At 39.7% G+C, this 17,571-nt stretch overlaps 1 protein-coding gene across 5 annotated transcripts in view; it reads right to left on the minus strand.

The window, feature by feature from the left end:
• Positions 1-17,571, minus strand: part of ADGB (androglobin) — a 171,680-nt gene that overhangs the window by 138,487 nt on the left and 15,622 nt on the right. For all 5 annotated transcript variants that reach the window (XM_046669036.1, XM_046669034.1, XM_046669033.1 and 2 more), the window contains exon 2: positions 5,136-5,298. In XM_046669036.1, the coding sequence (XP_046524992.1) occupies positions 5,136-5,298 (163 nt within the window). The remainder of the gene's footprint in view (positions 1-5,135; positions 5,299-17,571) is intronic.

The following is a 17,571-nucleotide window of genomic DNA, read 5'->3' on the forward strand; positions in this document are numbered from 1 at the left end:
ATAAAAATTAATAAGTGCATAGAATTGATCAACAAATAAGCATTTATAGAGCAATTTGCATGTTTGTTTTCAGAGTTAATTCATGGAGTTCTTGGAGAATACTGAAGTTATTACATGAATTAGGTATGGTGGGAAAACAATTTTGGATGGGCCAGATATGGCCATATTTTCCACTGAAAATATTGGGGTTTTTTACCTGAATACAGAAGATTCAAAAGTATTTACTTAATTTTCAGCTGTTAGAATCACAAAAAGGATTATACGTAAATGAAATTTTTACCTCTGTTCTGACTTTCTTTTATTGATTGTTTCAATTAAACCTGTTCTTTTGAGATAATTATAGATTCACATGCCATTGTATAGATAGAATCATATAGTATGTAACCTTTTGGATTGGCTTTTTTCCCCTCTCTGCCTAATTCCCTGGAGATTCAATTCATTCAGGTTGTTGCATGCTCCAATAGTTTGCTCTTGTTTATTGCTGAGTAATGTTTCATGATATGCATACTTGTTTGTTTACCATTTGTCTATTGAAGGACACCTGGGCTGCTTTCAGTTTGAGTCTATTACTAATAAAGCTGAAATGAACATCTGTGTACAGATGACAGGTTTTTGTGTCAACCTGTTTCCATTTCTCTGAGATAAATGTCCAAGAATGCAATTAGTTCATTAATTTTTGAGCCCCTAGTGTGGGTCAGTTATTGAGATCTGGAGAAAGAATTATGCTCAAATGTCTACTCTCAAATGCCAGCAATCTAGGAAGTTTGAGAGACCTCAGGTAGCTACTATGTAGAAGTTCTCATAGCTCATAAGGGGGTGTGTGTGTGTGTGTGTGTGTGTATGCCGTGCATGCACACGTGGGGCAGTGGTGGATTCTTACAAGAAATAACAGGAAAAGTCCTAGGAATACCAAAAATGCTCAAAGAACATAAACTATCTGTATGGAAAAAAAGGGTAACTAAATTTCACCGGATATAATGGGGACAGGGGCAAATAAATACTGCTTTGTGATTTTCACGGTAATCGTATTTTTATGCTAATGCTAGCATGGCCTGAGAAATGGGTATATTTGAGGGCAGTCACAGCTTTAAAAATAGTCAGTGTCTATGAGTATCTGGAGCATCTGTCTTTTTGTCACATTTAAGATACTGGAATAATTTGAGTGAAGACAAAGGCAACCCCAACATCTAGTCAAAATGCCCAAAGAATGGTTCTTGAAAAATAGACTGAGCTCTCCAGGAGCTGTACTAGACTTCTGGGGTTCCCTCACATTGTTTTCCTTGCAAATATTAACTTAGTTATTTTAAAGTCCCCTATCTGACCATACCAAAATCAGAGTCACCTGTGGATCTGTTTCTGCTATCTGATTCTTCCCCTTGGCTTTCAGTTGCGTGGTTCAGCTTCTCTTCATGTCTGTTAAATTTTGATTGTATGATCTACACTGGATACATAAATTTATAAGGCTCTAAATAATGACGTCCCCCCCACCAAACAGGAGCACTTCACTCCCTTGCTGCAGGCAGAGCACAAGACGAACTCGACCCAGTCAACACTGGGTCTCAGGCTTTGACAGGGCTGGTATAATTTTGGTTTGCCCTTACTCAATGCAGAATGCTATAGCCATGTTGAGGAACTAACTGAGAGGCTGCAGTGTTTATCAGGATCCCTTCACCTTAGTGTACCCTGAATTCCACTCTCTCACCATAGCATCATGACATCTTTTCTCAGTTATTTAGCCTCCACGCTGCCGCTTTTTACTCATTTGCTGGCAGCAAAAGCTTTATACACACAGCTTAGGAGTTGGGGGTCTTGAAATAAAATTATACACAGAATTTTCAGATCACTTCTGTGTATTTTGGTTCAAGCTCTGACTACTTTGGCAGCACCAGACAACATCCTCTCTCCCTCAGCCCAGAGAAACTGACACAAGCCCCAGGCCACTACTTTCTTCTTGCCCTCTAATTTCCACGCCTTGAGTTAATAAATGTCCCTGAGAAAAAATAAATAAACAAGGTGGATGTGGGGTTCATCCTGGTGTAATTCCCTTTTCTCCAGGATTTGAGACCCTCACATTAAGTTAATGGTAATCTTTCCATGTCATTTTGCTTTAGGTACATTTCTCATATCCACCTAACAGTACTTCATCATATACTCTCAGTTTGTTCACCCATCACATACTTTCATTGTCGCCACTTAACTGAAGAAGTGAGACCTGCCTCTGGACTTAGGGGGAAGGGTTAGCTCATCTGAGGCTGATTTCCTGATCACTGGCCTCGCATTTAAAGAAGCAGCCTTCTCTAATTCCAAGGAAACCTGGCGTAGTTCGATGCTTAAGGCAACTAATCCTGGTAAAATATGGATGTTGCAAATCACGGCTAAGAGCTCCTGTGCCACCATATCACAGAAATGTAATCACAAGGCTTGGAGCAGAGGGCCTGTGGCTTCCCGAGCCAAGAATGCTGACGTTGTGGAACAGAACTGGGGGAGGGGAGCAAGATTCCATCCCAGACGGTATCACTTTGCACTGTTGTAATAACCAGGGTTTGAGCTTGTGCTCTCCTGCCCCGTGAAAGCTGTGATGGCAGAATGGGGCGTTGGCTAAGGTTCTGCAGCGTCACACTCTCTTGGAACAGCTCCTATTCACCTCAGGAGTGGGGCTGTTGCTTTCTTAATCATGAAGTTTGATACAGTTCCTTAGTCCAAGGGCTGCAGTATCTATTTTGGGGTCTGATGTTTAGCCAGCAATATTCCTATATGTTGCCCCCAAATGAAATGGGCATCAGGTGACCAGCACATTTGTTTCTGCTCCTGTCTCAATGGTTTTCCTACTGTAAATGTTCTTCCAACAGACTTCCCCTTGTTTTCATAACACTGTTAGAGGAGGTCATTGAGAGGACATGACCACCAGTTGACCCTCGAACTGGACACAGGCAATCAGAGGCTTCTCACCCCTCCCTGTCCTTGGAATGTACGTTCTGCCCACTGTTCTTGCACTAGGAGCCACTTCAAGTATGCAACCTTGAGAGAGTAATGTCTTATTGAGACCATCTGGACTGTGTGTGTGACTGAACCCCATTAAGGCCTCTACGTAAACTCGTAAGATTCTCATGGGGAGGCGCAGAGATTTCGTCTTGCAGCCGCCCAAGACAAGCCTCATGCAGAAATTCCCTTGCTTATTAAACCTGCCACCTACCAATCTGGAGTGGTCTGCCTCTTGCTTCTGTCTTACGTTGCCCTCTATCTATGGGGGCCAGTTTTGAATTTCACCCCAGGAATTCCTGAGTTTGCAAATCAACAAACACTGATAAGTCCCAGGATTTGATACCCACCTTTCTGGAGATCTGCAAGAAGTGTTTCTTTATTTTTATTCTTTTAAGGAAGATTAGCCCTGAGCTAACATCTGCTGCCAATCCTTCTCTTTTTGCTGAGGAAGGCTGGCCCTGAGCTCACATCTGTGCCCATCTTCCTCTACTTTATATGTGGGACGCCTGCTGCAGCATAGCTTGCCAAGCGGTGCCACATCTGCACCCGGGATCCAAACCAGCAAACACCGGGCTGCCGAAGCAGAATGTGCAAACTTAACCACTGTGCCACGGAGCCGTCCCGCTGCAAGAAGTTTTCATAGTCATCCAATAAAGGCACGTTTGCACTCTAGGGCTCCTAAAACGTTATGTTGTATACCCTATTTCCTATTTCAAAGTTTTCAGGCACTTCTGCTCTTCTCTGTTGTTTCTTCACACTTTGGAGTGACTCATCTCTACACCCTTTCCAGAGGCCAACTGCTCAATAGAGGGTTTGCACAATCTGTCTTCCTAACGTAAATTCACACACAATCCCCATAAGTTTTGAATTGCTGTTAAAATATGTAGAATATGACCATTTTCTCTTGAACCCAGAGAGCTCGAAATCCTTTTGCATAAAAAAGTTCCACAATAACTCTAGGCACGGTACAGAGAATGCCTTCCCTCGCACACTGCTCATCTGAAATTGTTCAAGTACTAACAGAGAAGCAATTAGTTAAATTTATCGAATATCTCTTATAAACTAATTACTGGCATGGATCATGCAGCTTGTGATTCCGTATTTTGTGAACAAGTACAAATTTAAGAAGTACCATTTCAGAGTGCTTTTTCAATTAAAGACACAAGAGAGCAACCTAACAATCCTGGAAATTTTGTTTGTGTTTTAAAATTGTATTGTGCTCTGGGGGCCAGCCCACTGGCACAGCAAAGTTCGCACCTTCTGCTTCAGCGGCCCAGGGTTCGCCAGTTTGGATCCCGGGTGCGAACCTATTCACAGCTTGTCAAGCCATGCTGTGGCAAGTGTCCCACATATAAAGTGGAGGAAGACGTGCACGGATGTGAGCTCAGGGCCAGTTTTCCTCAGTAAAAAGAGGAGAATTGGCAGTGGATGTTAGCTCAGGGCTAATATTCAAAAAAAAAAAAAATAAGTAAATAAATGAATAAAAATAAAATTGTATTGTGTTCTATAAATATTTTTGTTTAATGAATTGCTGCACCAGTAAGTAGGTCATATTTTAAATGCAACCCAGACTCATATCCTCAACAAAGAACTTTTTAGAAATAGAGTAACTATTTTTAAATAGGCAAAAGAACCTAAAATAATATAACTGGAAAATGTAGGTACCCCATTCTCAGCTTCAATCTCAAGGCCACATCATGTTTAAGTGGCTGCAGGTAAATGAAGGGTAACTGAGATCTTTACCTAAGCGTCTTGGGAGGGGAATTAGGAGGGATTCAATATTTATCTCACAGTAACATCTCTTTTAAAAAATCATCTTTCCTATAATCACCACCGTCTCTAAATGCTTGGTTCCCAACTCTGCCCCAAACCACTAGCTAACCTGTCCTATCAATGCGCCATTTATTTAGTTATGACTCTTTCGTCATCTCTCGCCTCCCGTTTACTCAAATGTGATTCACCAAATCTCAGGGCTAAGGCTTGGAAAGACACGGGATGATGTGCGAGGCCAGAAAGATGAAATTTCTGTCTTGGATGGAGATTGTGGAGAGGAATTAGTGCGTTCACATGTAACAAATCTTATTCCATTATAAGAACCAAAGAACCATTACTAAGAACCAAAATGAAATCCAGTCACATTCAGGTCGACTTACAAATATGGGGCTTTTCCCCATTTTGTCCTTTTCTTTTCCACCTTTGCCCGCGTCCCACTTCTCTGCGTTTATGTCAGCTTCACTCCATTCTGGCCAGATTGGGAATTTCCCCTTCTTCTGTTCGACGGAACTAGACTGCGCATTGCTGCCCAAAGTGTACTGACTAGAGACAGAGGGGGAAGGTGGGTTAGCATTAATTCAAATCTCTGAGCAAAGATATTGCATTAATACCAATTAATCCAAGGTTTAATTAGCTTGTCAGCAGTTACGTTAAATACATTTTTCAATACAGTAATACCTGTGGCCAGACAGCTTCCACGTGTTAGGGTTCTAAAGACTGAAATACCCCAAAAAGACTATCCTGTTAACAAATTTTGAGAATTAGTCTCTACTTACTAATGCAGGACATCCGTCATAAACGTATAAGATGCCATAAAGGGGAATACTTACATACAATTCACACTTAAAAATCCTTTCCACGTTTAATAGTAAAAGCATTTTGAAGATCAGTAGAAATATAATTTTGATTTTTCCCAGTATAAAAGTGCTCTGTGATCATTATTTTAAAAGCGAGTTTAAATGTACAAATCAGATGAATAAGAAAGGCAAATCCACTTCATTCTAGAAGCCACTTTGTTAACAACTATCCATCCTCTCAGACTAATATACAAGGATATACATCTTTTCTTCAAAAATGACATCATTCAGCAGATTTTCTTTTAGAGACTCTTTTTTCCACTTATCAGTATATTGTTAATAGTTCCCATGTCAATAAGTGCCAGGAGTCGTCAGCCTATAAATTAAGCCTCTGCCTTGTGACACGGTCCAGGAGAGAGATGAGGGGACGCACGACGACCCTCAAGGGAGTCTACCAGGCTGCCCCTGCAACGAGTCTCCCTGGTACTTCTGACTTTCCTGCTTCTGCTCACTCTGTTCTGCACCTGGGGTTATTTCAGGGGAAGTCAGCCCGGCCCTGGGAATGAGAATGATACAATGCAATATTTTAGGGAAAGTTCTAGGGAACAACATCTTCTAGGGAAAGAATGTTCTGATTCGTCCCTGGTAAAGAGAAAAAAGGGAACCTGACAAGTCACCTAGGAAACGGGTTAGGGACACATGGCCCCCACAGATCTCTCTAGGAGGACAGTGGTTGCCGTGGCCCATTGAGTCAGGAGGCCGCTGGGGATGGCCTCCTCGAAGTAAAGGATTGCAGAAGGTTGACTTCTCCCAGGGCTACACACAATCCAGATACAATTGACTATTGTTCACCTTGCAAAAACCCACTTATGCGAGCCAAAAATATGTACTGGGACTGTTTCATGAAATCATCCTTGCATATCCTGAGCCCTATATAAATCATACATACACAAAATAAAGTTAGACTTGGACTTGGACACCAAGCTCCTTGTCTCACTGCCTCCTCCTTCGCCAACGCCATCCATCCCTCAGGAGACCCTGTTCATGCTGGGGCTGGACCCCGGCAAATAAGTATTCATCTAAATAAGAATTTAATGATTGCATAATATTCTATTGTATGAATATACTGCCTTTCGTTTAACTAAGGTTCTATATTTGGAAATTTGAGAGTTTTGATTTTAAAAATTTTTCACTATTATAAAAAAGACTGTGATGGCTATCCACGTTGCAAACTTTTGCAGATACTATTAATTATTTCCCTAGGATAGATTTTATTAAGGAGATTTACTGTACCAAAATACATGCATATTTAAAGTTTGTGATATATTTTGACTAATTTTCTAGAGAAAAGGTAGACTTCTTAAGTGAGCTCATCATTAGTATCCTACGTGTGAGGCTAGAACCCTGCTCTAGACCCTGGGAGAAGCAGAGAACCAACCAGACTAAAATCTCTACCCTTATAGCGTTCATACTATAGCAGGCGGGGACAGAAAATAGCAGCATAAATTAAATAAAATATATAGTATACTAGAAAGTGCAAATGCTAAGGGGAAATACAAACCAGGGAAGGGGAACTGAGGAGTTAAGGTTTACAATTTTTCATACATTAGTTCAAGAAAGTGCCTATAATAGAGTAATATTGAAGTAAATAGTGAAAGAAAATAAAGGATTAACCTATGTGGAAATCTGTGGAATGAATGTTCCAGATGATGGAAACAGCAAGGACAAACAGCAAGGAAGAGTATTCCAGATGTGAAGAGCATCCTGGCCTATTTGAAGAATAAGGAGGTCAGTGTGGCTGAAGCTGAGTGAGTGAAAAGGGAGGTAAAAGGAGCCGATTTCAGAGAGGTAACAGGAGACGCAAAGAGAGTCATCTAAACCAAGAGGAGGACATTGGTTTCTAGTCTGAATGAGACGGGAAGCCAAAGGAGGGTTCGAGCAGAGGTGTAATGTGGCACGACCAACATTTTATAACCGCTCTTGCTGCTATGTTGAGAAAAGACTAAGGAAGCAAGAGAGACCATTTAGAAGACTTTAGAATAACAAGTAAGAGCTGATGGTGGTTTGGTAACAACAGAGGAGGCAAGAAATGATCCCCTCGTACATGTTTAAGGTAGAGGAAGTAGACTGAGTGGTTATTTCCTGATAGACAGGAGACTGGGGGATGGGGCAAAATTGAGGTAGGGAATAAAGCAGCATTTCACTTTTGGATGAGTTGTGTTTTAGATGTTTATCACAAATCCATGGAAATACTGATAGGTAGGTAGATGTAGGATTCTGAAATCTGGGAGAAAGAATCAGACTAAAAGTGAAAATTGAGAGTCATCAGCATTTAGATGATATATAAAGTATAAAAACTAGATGAAATATCAAAGAAAATTTAGATGATATTTAAAGTCTAAAAACTGGATGAAATCTCAAAGAAAATGACTATCTTAAGGAAGAGGCATTCTCAGGAATGTTATTCAAAACACCTAGCAACCGGTAAGGAATGAGCATTGACCAATCTAAGGAGATGCTGGCTTCAACGCTGGGTCAGTGTCTTCAAGGCCAGACATTTATTCTTTACTTTAAGTAGTGGGGTCAGGGATGTAAGGTCCTCAGGATGGGTCAGGGATCCAGGACAGGAAGCAGAAATATCTTATTGATAAGGTGATTGTTAAGGCTATTCACCAATCAATATAAAAATATTTCAATATTATAATAATCAATACAGCTGTATATTTGCTCTGGTACTCTCTCTCATATCAGAGAGAGAGAAGAAAGAAAACTAAGAAAAGCAGTCAGTGATTGTGGTAGACAGAATAACGGTCCCTCAAATATATCCACATCCTAATCCCCAAGACCAGTGGGTAGGTTACCTTCTATGGCAAAAGAGAGTTCTTAGATATCTTCAGGTATCTTGAGATAGAGAGATTATCCTGGACTTTCTGGCTGGGACCAATGTAATCCCAAGGGTCCTCAAAATTAGCAGGAGACAGAAGAAGTCAGAGGGGCCTTTTGAATACGCAGGAAGGAGGCCAAGGAATGTGGGCAGCTTCTAGAAGCTGGAAAAGGCCGTAAAATGGCTTCTCTGCTTCAGCCTCCTAAAGGAAGGCAGCCCGGCCGACACCTTGATGTTAGCTCAGTGAGACTCATTTTGGACTTCTGACCTCCAGAATTACAAAACAATAAATTTGTACTGTTTTAAGCCACAAATTTGTGACATTTTGTTACAGCAGCAATAAGAAGCAGTGAGGTAGGAAAGACACAGCAAAGGCTGACGCCTTGGAAGCCAAATAAAGCAATTTTTTCAAAAATGAGAGAATGAGCAACAGATCCAAGCGCTTCTGATAGATCAAATAAGAGGAAGCATAAACAAATAAAGGCTGAACTTAGCAACAAGAAGGGTGAGGTCTCTCAAAAATTTCCGCCTTCTGGGGGCAGACGTGGGAGTGACTTCCCTGAACAGCCTATCTCATTAGCAACTCTCTTCATCCTTTAGATTGTTTCATTCTTATAGCACTTGACATTATCTCACTAACCCTTTACTCATGCGCTTACTGTGTGTTTCCACAGGTAGGGCTTGTAAGTTTCACAGTGGCGGGAATATCCGGTTTTTGTTCATACCCTCCATCTCCAGCAATTAGAACAGTGCCTGGACAATGCAGGCAATCTCTCTGTCCTTCTGTCATCTATTTCCATGAAATAAAAGAATGAATGTCTTTATTTTATATTTTTATCATTCCTAATTAGAACTGTTTCAAATTTTTATATTGGGGTAGAGATTGACCAGATGCTCAGCAATCTTGTTTTCCATTTCCCACATTTCCCATACTCCTTTGCAGTTTGGCTGGTAATTTGTGATGGTGTTTTGGACAATAGCATGTGAGGAGATGTGTTGTAGCCCACCTTTAGGCTCATGGAACATTCCGTGAGATACTTCTCACTCTCTTCCTCCTTGATGCATGGCTCAATCCTATGAGGAGAACTTTGAAAGTGGTAATAGTACAAGATGGAAGGAGCTGGGGAAGGTAGCACATGCAAAGCCACCACTAAACTCTGGATCAGACTCTGGTCTGAATGGGAACTATCCTTTGCTGTAAGTCACTGAGATTTGGGGGTTGTGGGATATTGTAGCCAGCATCAATGATTTCCCACTTGCTACTTTGTTACTGTAGCTAGTGTTGATTATTAGCATTGACTGATACGAAGGGTGTAATTCTTTTCTTAGGATTTGGATTTCTTCTTTTATATCTTCAATAGTTATATACATGGTAAATTACTTACAGACTATTTTTCTATTATCTTAAATCTGTGACGCTTCATTCTCTTGTTTGTTGTGACCTCTGCCTATCTTTTGCTTATTCTTATGTTTTAGGATGCTTTTACTATGAGCTCGTCCTTTTCAGGGTTTTCTTTCCCTCCAATCCCCTTCCCCTAAGGCAATCCTGTGTTGAAAGAATGTGCTTTCATTGTAATATTGCTTTCTTCTTTCAGAGACCCCAAAAGAATAAGCTATCCAGGAACCCATAGATTTTTTAAAATCAGATCTCAAACTTACGTACGTCTCAGTTGAACAGTTTCCATTTCTCAAGTAAGATTTTTTTTCAGCCAGATACCAGGCAGAGAAAACGTAGCTTTCTTTTGACCTCTCTGTGCTTGGGTGGATTTTCTCATTCACCATTTTTAAAAGAATTAAACTCTTGGAAAGCCATGTCTTTATCTAAGGTTGGAGGACTGCCTTTCCTCATTTGGGCTCAAGACTCTGTCCTCTATATGCTAAAAGAAAGGATTCCAATTTCATGTGACTGGAAAGCCTTCCGTAGAGAAGCAGCAGCTTCAGCTTAGAGCCACGGCACTCTGACCATCAGTTCCCTCTTCATTTCTGGATCCTGACGATTTTCAGTTCTTTATGTAGGCATTTCTGGGTATTATTATTACTTTTTAAATATTAATCCACCATCTTGCTGAAAAAGAAATCCTGAGAACATACACATTGTAAAGGAGTGTTCCTAAGCATCATGTGAGAAAATATAAGAGAGAAGGAAGACTAGAATAGTTTTCAGGGAAAAAGGGAACTTTTTCATAACATTAATAGAAAAATCAAGGCATAAAATAGTATGTTATAGTATTCTGTTTTATTGAGTGTTGGTACAACCCTACATATAAAAAAGAAATTAGTGATTTTGTATCCTTCCAAACCATGATAAAATTACCTCATTCAGAAGCTCAAAATCTTAAAGGCTATTTTTGTAAAAGGAAGATCTAATTTTTTAAAAAAAATAAGAGCTCTACTGAGATTCTGTTTCACTTTCCTCTGCCGTCTGTCAAGTGGAAGTAAATGTTCTGGCTCCCTGCCTTAAGCTGTTAAGCTTTATCACTAATTGGCCTACTTTCCTTATGACATGTCAAGTTTGTTTTCATCTCTATTGAAGATCACTTAAAAAGGCTCATTAGAGGTATGGTATACCAGCCCAATAGCTCACCTACAGAGCTACACACACAATGTAAACAATGCTTAAATACTCCAATGTCACATATCCTGCAGATTTCAAATGATCATATACAAATGTTGCTTCTGAAACTCTCATCACAGAATGCCTTTGAAGTTCACTGCCAGAATGTATCTACTGCTCTGGCATAGTTGGGACCTTTTTAATATTCAAAGCACATTATTCCTGGTCTTATCAGTTCTGAGAACAAGGTAATCTATAACACAAAAGAAACTCAGGACTTTTGAAGACTTAGGAACCGGTAATACTGGGAAATAATGTTGCCAAAATTTAGAAAATTCAAACATGCAAAGAAATCAGACCTATCACACTGAAAAATTAGGGGTATACACAAAGGTATATTATTCACATAGCAATATATCCAAGTAGTAGTAAATGATTTAATTAATTAAAATTGGAAATGGTGTAAAAGATTTCAAAGATAAATACGTTCTCTAATAATATGGCTAAATGCTCCCTTCCCACAAAGTGAGTCTAAACATTCCATTGAGATAGGAGGAGTGTCATTGTCCCTTTTAGGAGAGGCTAGAAATCTGTATACAAAACATATTTGTGGAAATTTATGATTTTTTAAAAAGTTAATAAAGTCAGTGGGGAATGTTTATAATATAAAACCTGTATATTCCAATGCCAAGTGATATTCCGAAGGAAACTGATGTTTGGAGGGTGGAAAAATTTCAGATAGCCGGGCATGAGGCTGATTTCCAGAGTAGAAATGTAAAATAGGAAGGTGCTCCTGGGGAAAAGAGAGGAAGCACAAAGCAAGTAAATTTATAACAGCAGGCCAAGTCAGACAGAGTAGTCGCACATGAGAAGGCTCTATTAAGTAAGCAACAGACACAAATGTGTTGATAATTATTATATGTATATTATACATATAATATATATATAATGTATGTGTATTCACGATTGAAGTAAATTGATCATGATCGAAAGCCACTGAAAAATGTGAATGGGTGGCGGCCAGAGGTAGGGTGGGGGGTGGACAAAGTGAGTGAAGGTATCCAAAGTTGCAGACTTCCAGTTCTAAAATAAATAAGTCCTAGGGATGTAACATACAGCACGTGGCTATAGTTAATAATACTGTATTGGATTCGGAAAGTGTTAAGAGAATAGATCTTAAATGTTCTCATCACAAGAAAAAAAATTTGTAACTATGTATGGTGATGGGTGTTAACCGGACTTATTGTGATCATTTCACAATATATACAAATAGCAAATCATTGCTTCACACCTGAAACTAATAATATATCAATTATATTTCAGTAAAAATAAAAAAGTCAATGGAGACATTACAGAAAGAAGCTGTACGGTGAATCAGAGGCTGAAACAGTGTCTTCCACAAGTAGGTATTGGAAATTGGATTTGAGCAGTGGCAATCCAAGCTTAAAAGTCTATAAGTCTATTTGGAAAAGAAGTTGAATTTACCCTGTATATTTCAGGAGGCTAGAAATAGGCTTTCTGAATGAGCAAGTGGCTAGAGTTACTCATGAGCTCCTGGCTTTGAATCAAAGCTGATATAACTCCCCCTACAGTTTATGGTATAACAGGCGATGTGTCACTTTCCTGCGGTGCCATGAGGACGCAGACAGTCTGGCCAAAAGAGAAAAGATGAGGACTGGGGGGCCTCTATCACCATGTGGGCGGTATCAGGAAAAGCACTTCCCACATGGGAGGAAAGCTTCCAACCTCCAACGTTGAGACGTGGGTGGGGGCAACGGTAATATAAAATATTTCAAAATTCTTATGGCAAACATGCCCACCAATTAGACAGGACTCTGCTCTTGTATTGGAACAGAGGGTTAGAGGCCCCCTGCTGGTCCGTTGACCATTTAGTATCTCAATTGTGGATAGGTCCTGGGGTTCTCAGAGAGACAGCAGAGTTCAAGGAGAGAGAAACATTCTTTAGGGAGCTCAAAAAAACAGCTATTTACAAACCGATAAGGAAATAGTTCAATATCATAACAACTATCCTGTCCTTTACAATAGTGCATCCCAATTGGATCAGCAAACGGTAGGGCGGAATCATCCTGGAAAGCCATCCAAACCACATGGCAGAGAACAATATGCATGAGTTTAAAATGTTTACAAAAGATGAAATAAAAAACTAACATTATAAAGCAAAAGAAAAAACTTCAAACTATGGAGGACAGTCAGTAAGTATACAAAAAGAAAGAAATCACATCCAAGGAAAGAGAAATAAGGTAACAATGTTTAGAATTACCAAAAAGATAAAGGAGGGAAAAGTTCTGTTTTGCAATTAGAACAGGAAGATATTAAACAAATAAAAAATAAGACCAAATGAATAAAGTGACATTGGAAAATTCTAGTAACGAAAAATTCAGATGTTGAAAAAGCAGATTAAATAAAGCTGAAAAGAGAAGAGGACTAGTGATTTAGAAGGTAGCATTTTATTTTATTTTATTTTATGGAGGAAGATTAGCCCTGAGCTAACTGCTGCCAATCCTCCTCTTTTTGCTGAGGAAGGCTGGCCCTGAGCTCACATCCGTGCCCATCTTCCTCTACTTTATGTGTGGGACGCCTACCACAGCATGGCTTGCCAAGCAGTGCCATGTCCACGCCCAGGATCCGAACAGGTGAACCCCAGGCTGCCGAAGCGGAATGTGCGCACATAACCGCTGCGCCGCTGGGCCGGCCCCCAGAAGGTAGCATTTTAAAATCAACTGTTTTCACAGAAAGACAAAGAGACAGAAAATGTGAAATAGACAAGTGGATAGATTGAAAAACCCAGAACTATGCCTAATAGAAGTCTGAGAAGGATAAAATTGTCAAAATGGGAGGAGTGGGGTTTGGGGAGAATTATTTGAAGATAGGACTGCTGAAAATGTTCAGAAATGATGAAAGACATGTCTTCAGATTGGAAAAAGCTCATGAAGCCATACAAAGGATAAATGGGAGGTCAGGGGAAAGAAACCTGCATCTAGATATATCAGATGTAATTGTAGATTAATTATGAAGATAAAAATCTATCTATGAAAAGAAATGAGAAATTATCTGGAAATAAAAAATTGTCACTCAAATTGACAGCAGTTGTAGACACCAGAAAGCAATGAAGTGGCATCTTCACAGCTCAGGTAAAATAACCGTCAATCTTGAAATCAAGACCCAATTAAACTCTTATTCAAAGTGAAATAGAAACATTTATCCTAAATTAAATGAAAACATTTTAACACTGTGAGTTTACTGTAACAGATTCCCTTGAAAAAGAAAAAAAATTACTGAAGGATTTCTCTCAGAAAGACTGGAAATGAACCAGAATGAAACCGTAGGCTACAAGCAGAGATGGTCAACAAATGAGTAAAATTATAAAAATATTTCCCGTGAACCAATAATGATAATAACTTTGTGCTTTTAGAAGTTATCAAAAATAGAAGAGATTTATTTTGTCCTTTCCTTCAGAAGGGGATTCTGAAGGACAATAGTGTGCCTGTATTTTCTTTAGGAATAAGACTGAGTAATTGTACACTTTGTAGAAAAGTATTTAAAGATAAGTACATATTTTTAAAAATTAAGGATTGTCTTAGTCACTTTGGGCTATAACAAAGTACTATAGACTAGGTGGTTTATAAACAACGGAAATTTATTTCTCACAGTTCCGGAGGCCAGAAGTCCTACAGTGGGGCGCCAGCGTGGTCAGGTTCTGGTGAGGGCCCTCTCTGGGTGATGGCCAACTTCTCAGTGTGTCTTCATATGGGAAGAGAGCTGACTAGCTCTCTGGTCTCTTCTTATAAGGGCACCAATTCCATTCATGAAGGCTTCACACTTACGACCTCACTACCTCCCCAGAGCTCCACCTCCAAATGCCATCAAATTGGGATTAGGATTTCAACATACGAATTTATGGGGGACACAGACATTCAGTCCACTGCAAGGATGTTCTAAGAAATAAAATATAAAACTTCCAAACTGAAGGAGAACAGAAAAAATGGACCTGACATTAGAGGAAAACTCACTGTAAAATATGTCTTAAATAGAAGGGAAATTGGGAATGCAGAATTCTTTTAATTAGGATCAAATCAACCAGTATGTCTGGAGACTAAAACATTTTAGAGAAGCAAATTTCAGAGTGAGAAAGAAATCTCACTCAACCAACAGTTCACTTATTTTTAACTAACATTTATTGAACACCTGCTGTGGTGTTCCTGCTGTGACAAGCACTGTGCTAGATGATGGAGTTACTATGTATCTCGGCTTTTGAATTTATTTTGGGATGCAAATTGGTAAACAGATAATTTCAGTATACTGCGGTATGTGCAGAGATGAAAGTATTCACAGGTGGTGAAGAGGGGGTATTGTGCCCAAAGAGAGAAAATTAGGAGAAACTTCCTGCAACAAATATTGTCTGAGCTGTCTTGGAGGACAACCAGAAATTTTCCAGGTTGAAAAAGGAGAATGGGCATCAGCAGGAAAAGAGAGCAGCGTTAGAGACAGCACACGGTCAAGAAAGAGCAGGGTGGAAGTGAAGAACTATGAACTCTTCAGTTCTGCAGGAGTGAACAGTACAAGGTGGGGGGAAATGAGGCTGGAGAGAAACACAAGGTAGACAGGCAGCTCCCCAATGAGGACCTTGTTGAGGAGCTTGAATCTTATTTTCTAATCCATGTTGACTTTGTCCATTACACGGAGACAAATACTTTATTCTTAGATGTACGTTATTTAACATTTATCCATAATGGACCATTGGTTTAAAATAGGAAGACTGAAGAACACTGAGGTTGAAATAAAACTTAAAAATGAGCACAATGATAATTATGAAAATGTGATTTAATATAATCTTCATTGGATCTGGAAGTTGTATTCTTTTAATTAAAAGTCTTACATCAAGATGTCTCTATAACATCAAAAAACAATTTTTAAAAAGATACTACAAATACTGGTAATTATATTCAATTTGGGGCTTCTTTTTTTGGTGAGGAAGATTGGCCCTGAGAGCTAATATCTGTTGCCAGTCTTCCCCTTTTTTTCTCTCCAAGCCCCAGTACACAGTAGTATATCCCAGTTGTAGGTCATTCTAGTTCTCTGTGGGACGCCACCACAGCGTGGCCTGATGAGTGGTGTGTAGGTCCACGCCAGGATCCAAAGAGCAAATCCTGGGCTGCCGAAGCGGAGCGTGCAAACTTAACCACTTGGCCATGGGGCCAGCCCCTGGGGCTTTGTTTTTAAGGAAAAAATTCTATCCACACTTGCAATATATTATTTGTGGATACATCCTTGTGAATACTGCTTTAAAATCTCTCATCTAGGGGCCGGCCTGGTGGCGCAGCGATTAAGTCCGCATGTTCTGCTTCGGTGGCCTGGGGTTCACCGGTTCGGATCCCGGGTGCAGACATGGCACTGCTTGGCAAGCCATGCTGTGGTAGGCGTCCCACATATAAAGTAGAGGAAGATGGGCACGGATGTGAGCTCAGGGCCAGCCTTCCTCAGCAAAAAGAGGAGGATTGGCAGCAGTTAGCTCAGGGCTAATCTTCCTCAAAATAAATAAATAAATAAAATCTCTCATCTTAATATTTAGAAACAAAATGAAAAATTTAAGTAATAAACCTGAGTGATATCATATCCATCTCAGGTGGAGTAATGGGAATTGGATTTACCCTCTGCCACCTGAGACAAACAAAAACCTGTGCAAAACACAGGAAACAGGTGTTCAAGATACAGTCATTAAGTGATGAAGGACAGTGGTTCCTGAGGGAGAGGAAATGAATGAAGCGAGCCCTACAATTGCCTCAGCTTATGGTCCTAAGAGAGTTTCCAGTGCAGGGGCCACACTGCAGGGAGGGTAGCCTAGGGCTGTCCTAGTTGATTCCTCGAGTAGAGGAGAAGGAAACAAGAGCCTGGGGGAGAACAAGGAAGGAGTTTGCAGGGCAGAGTACAAGAGGGGAACTCCTGAGATCTTCAGAGGATCACACGTTCCATATAAAGTTTAGGATGGGTTCTTCTAGTCCTGCAAAAGAACACAAATCATCGAGATTTTAATAGGAATTGCATTGAAACCGTAGACTGTTTTCAGTGGTTGTGACATTAAGATATCTTCAAGTCTTCCAATCCATGAACATGGGATATGTTTCCATTTATTTACATCTTTAATTTCATTCAGAAGTTTAGTAATTTTTACCATACAAGTCTTTCACCTTCTTGGCTAAGTTAATTCCTAGGTATTTTATTCTTCTTGATGCTATTGTAAACGGAATTCTTTTTGCAATTTCTTTTCCAGATCATTCATGGTTTGTGTATAGAAATGCAACTGATTTTTGTGTGTTAACTTTGTATCCTGTTACTTTGGAGAACTCATTTGTTAATTTGAACAGTTTCTTTGTGGAATCTTTACGGTTTTCTAATTATAAGATCACATTATCTGCAAATGGATAATTTCACTTCTTCCTTTACAATTTGGATGTATTTTATTTCTTTTTCTTGCCTAATATCTCTGGCTGGAACTTTCAGCACTGTGTTGAACAGAAATGATGAAAGCGAGCATCTTTGCCTTGCTCCTGATCTTAGAGGAA

This window comes from Equus quagga, chromosome 8 (assembly GCF_021613505.1).
Source record: "Equus quagga isolate Etosha38 chromosome 8, UCLA_HA_Equagga_1.0, whole genome shotgun sequence".
Lineage (NCBI taxonomy): Eukaryota > Metazoa > Chordata > Mammalia > Perissodactyla > Equidae > Equus > Equus quagga.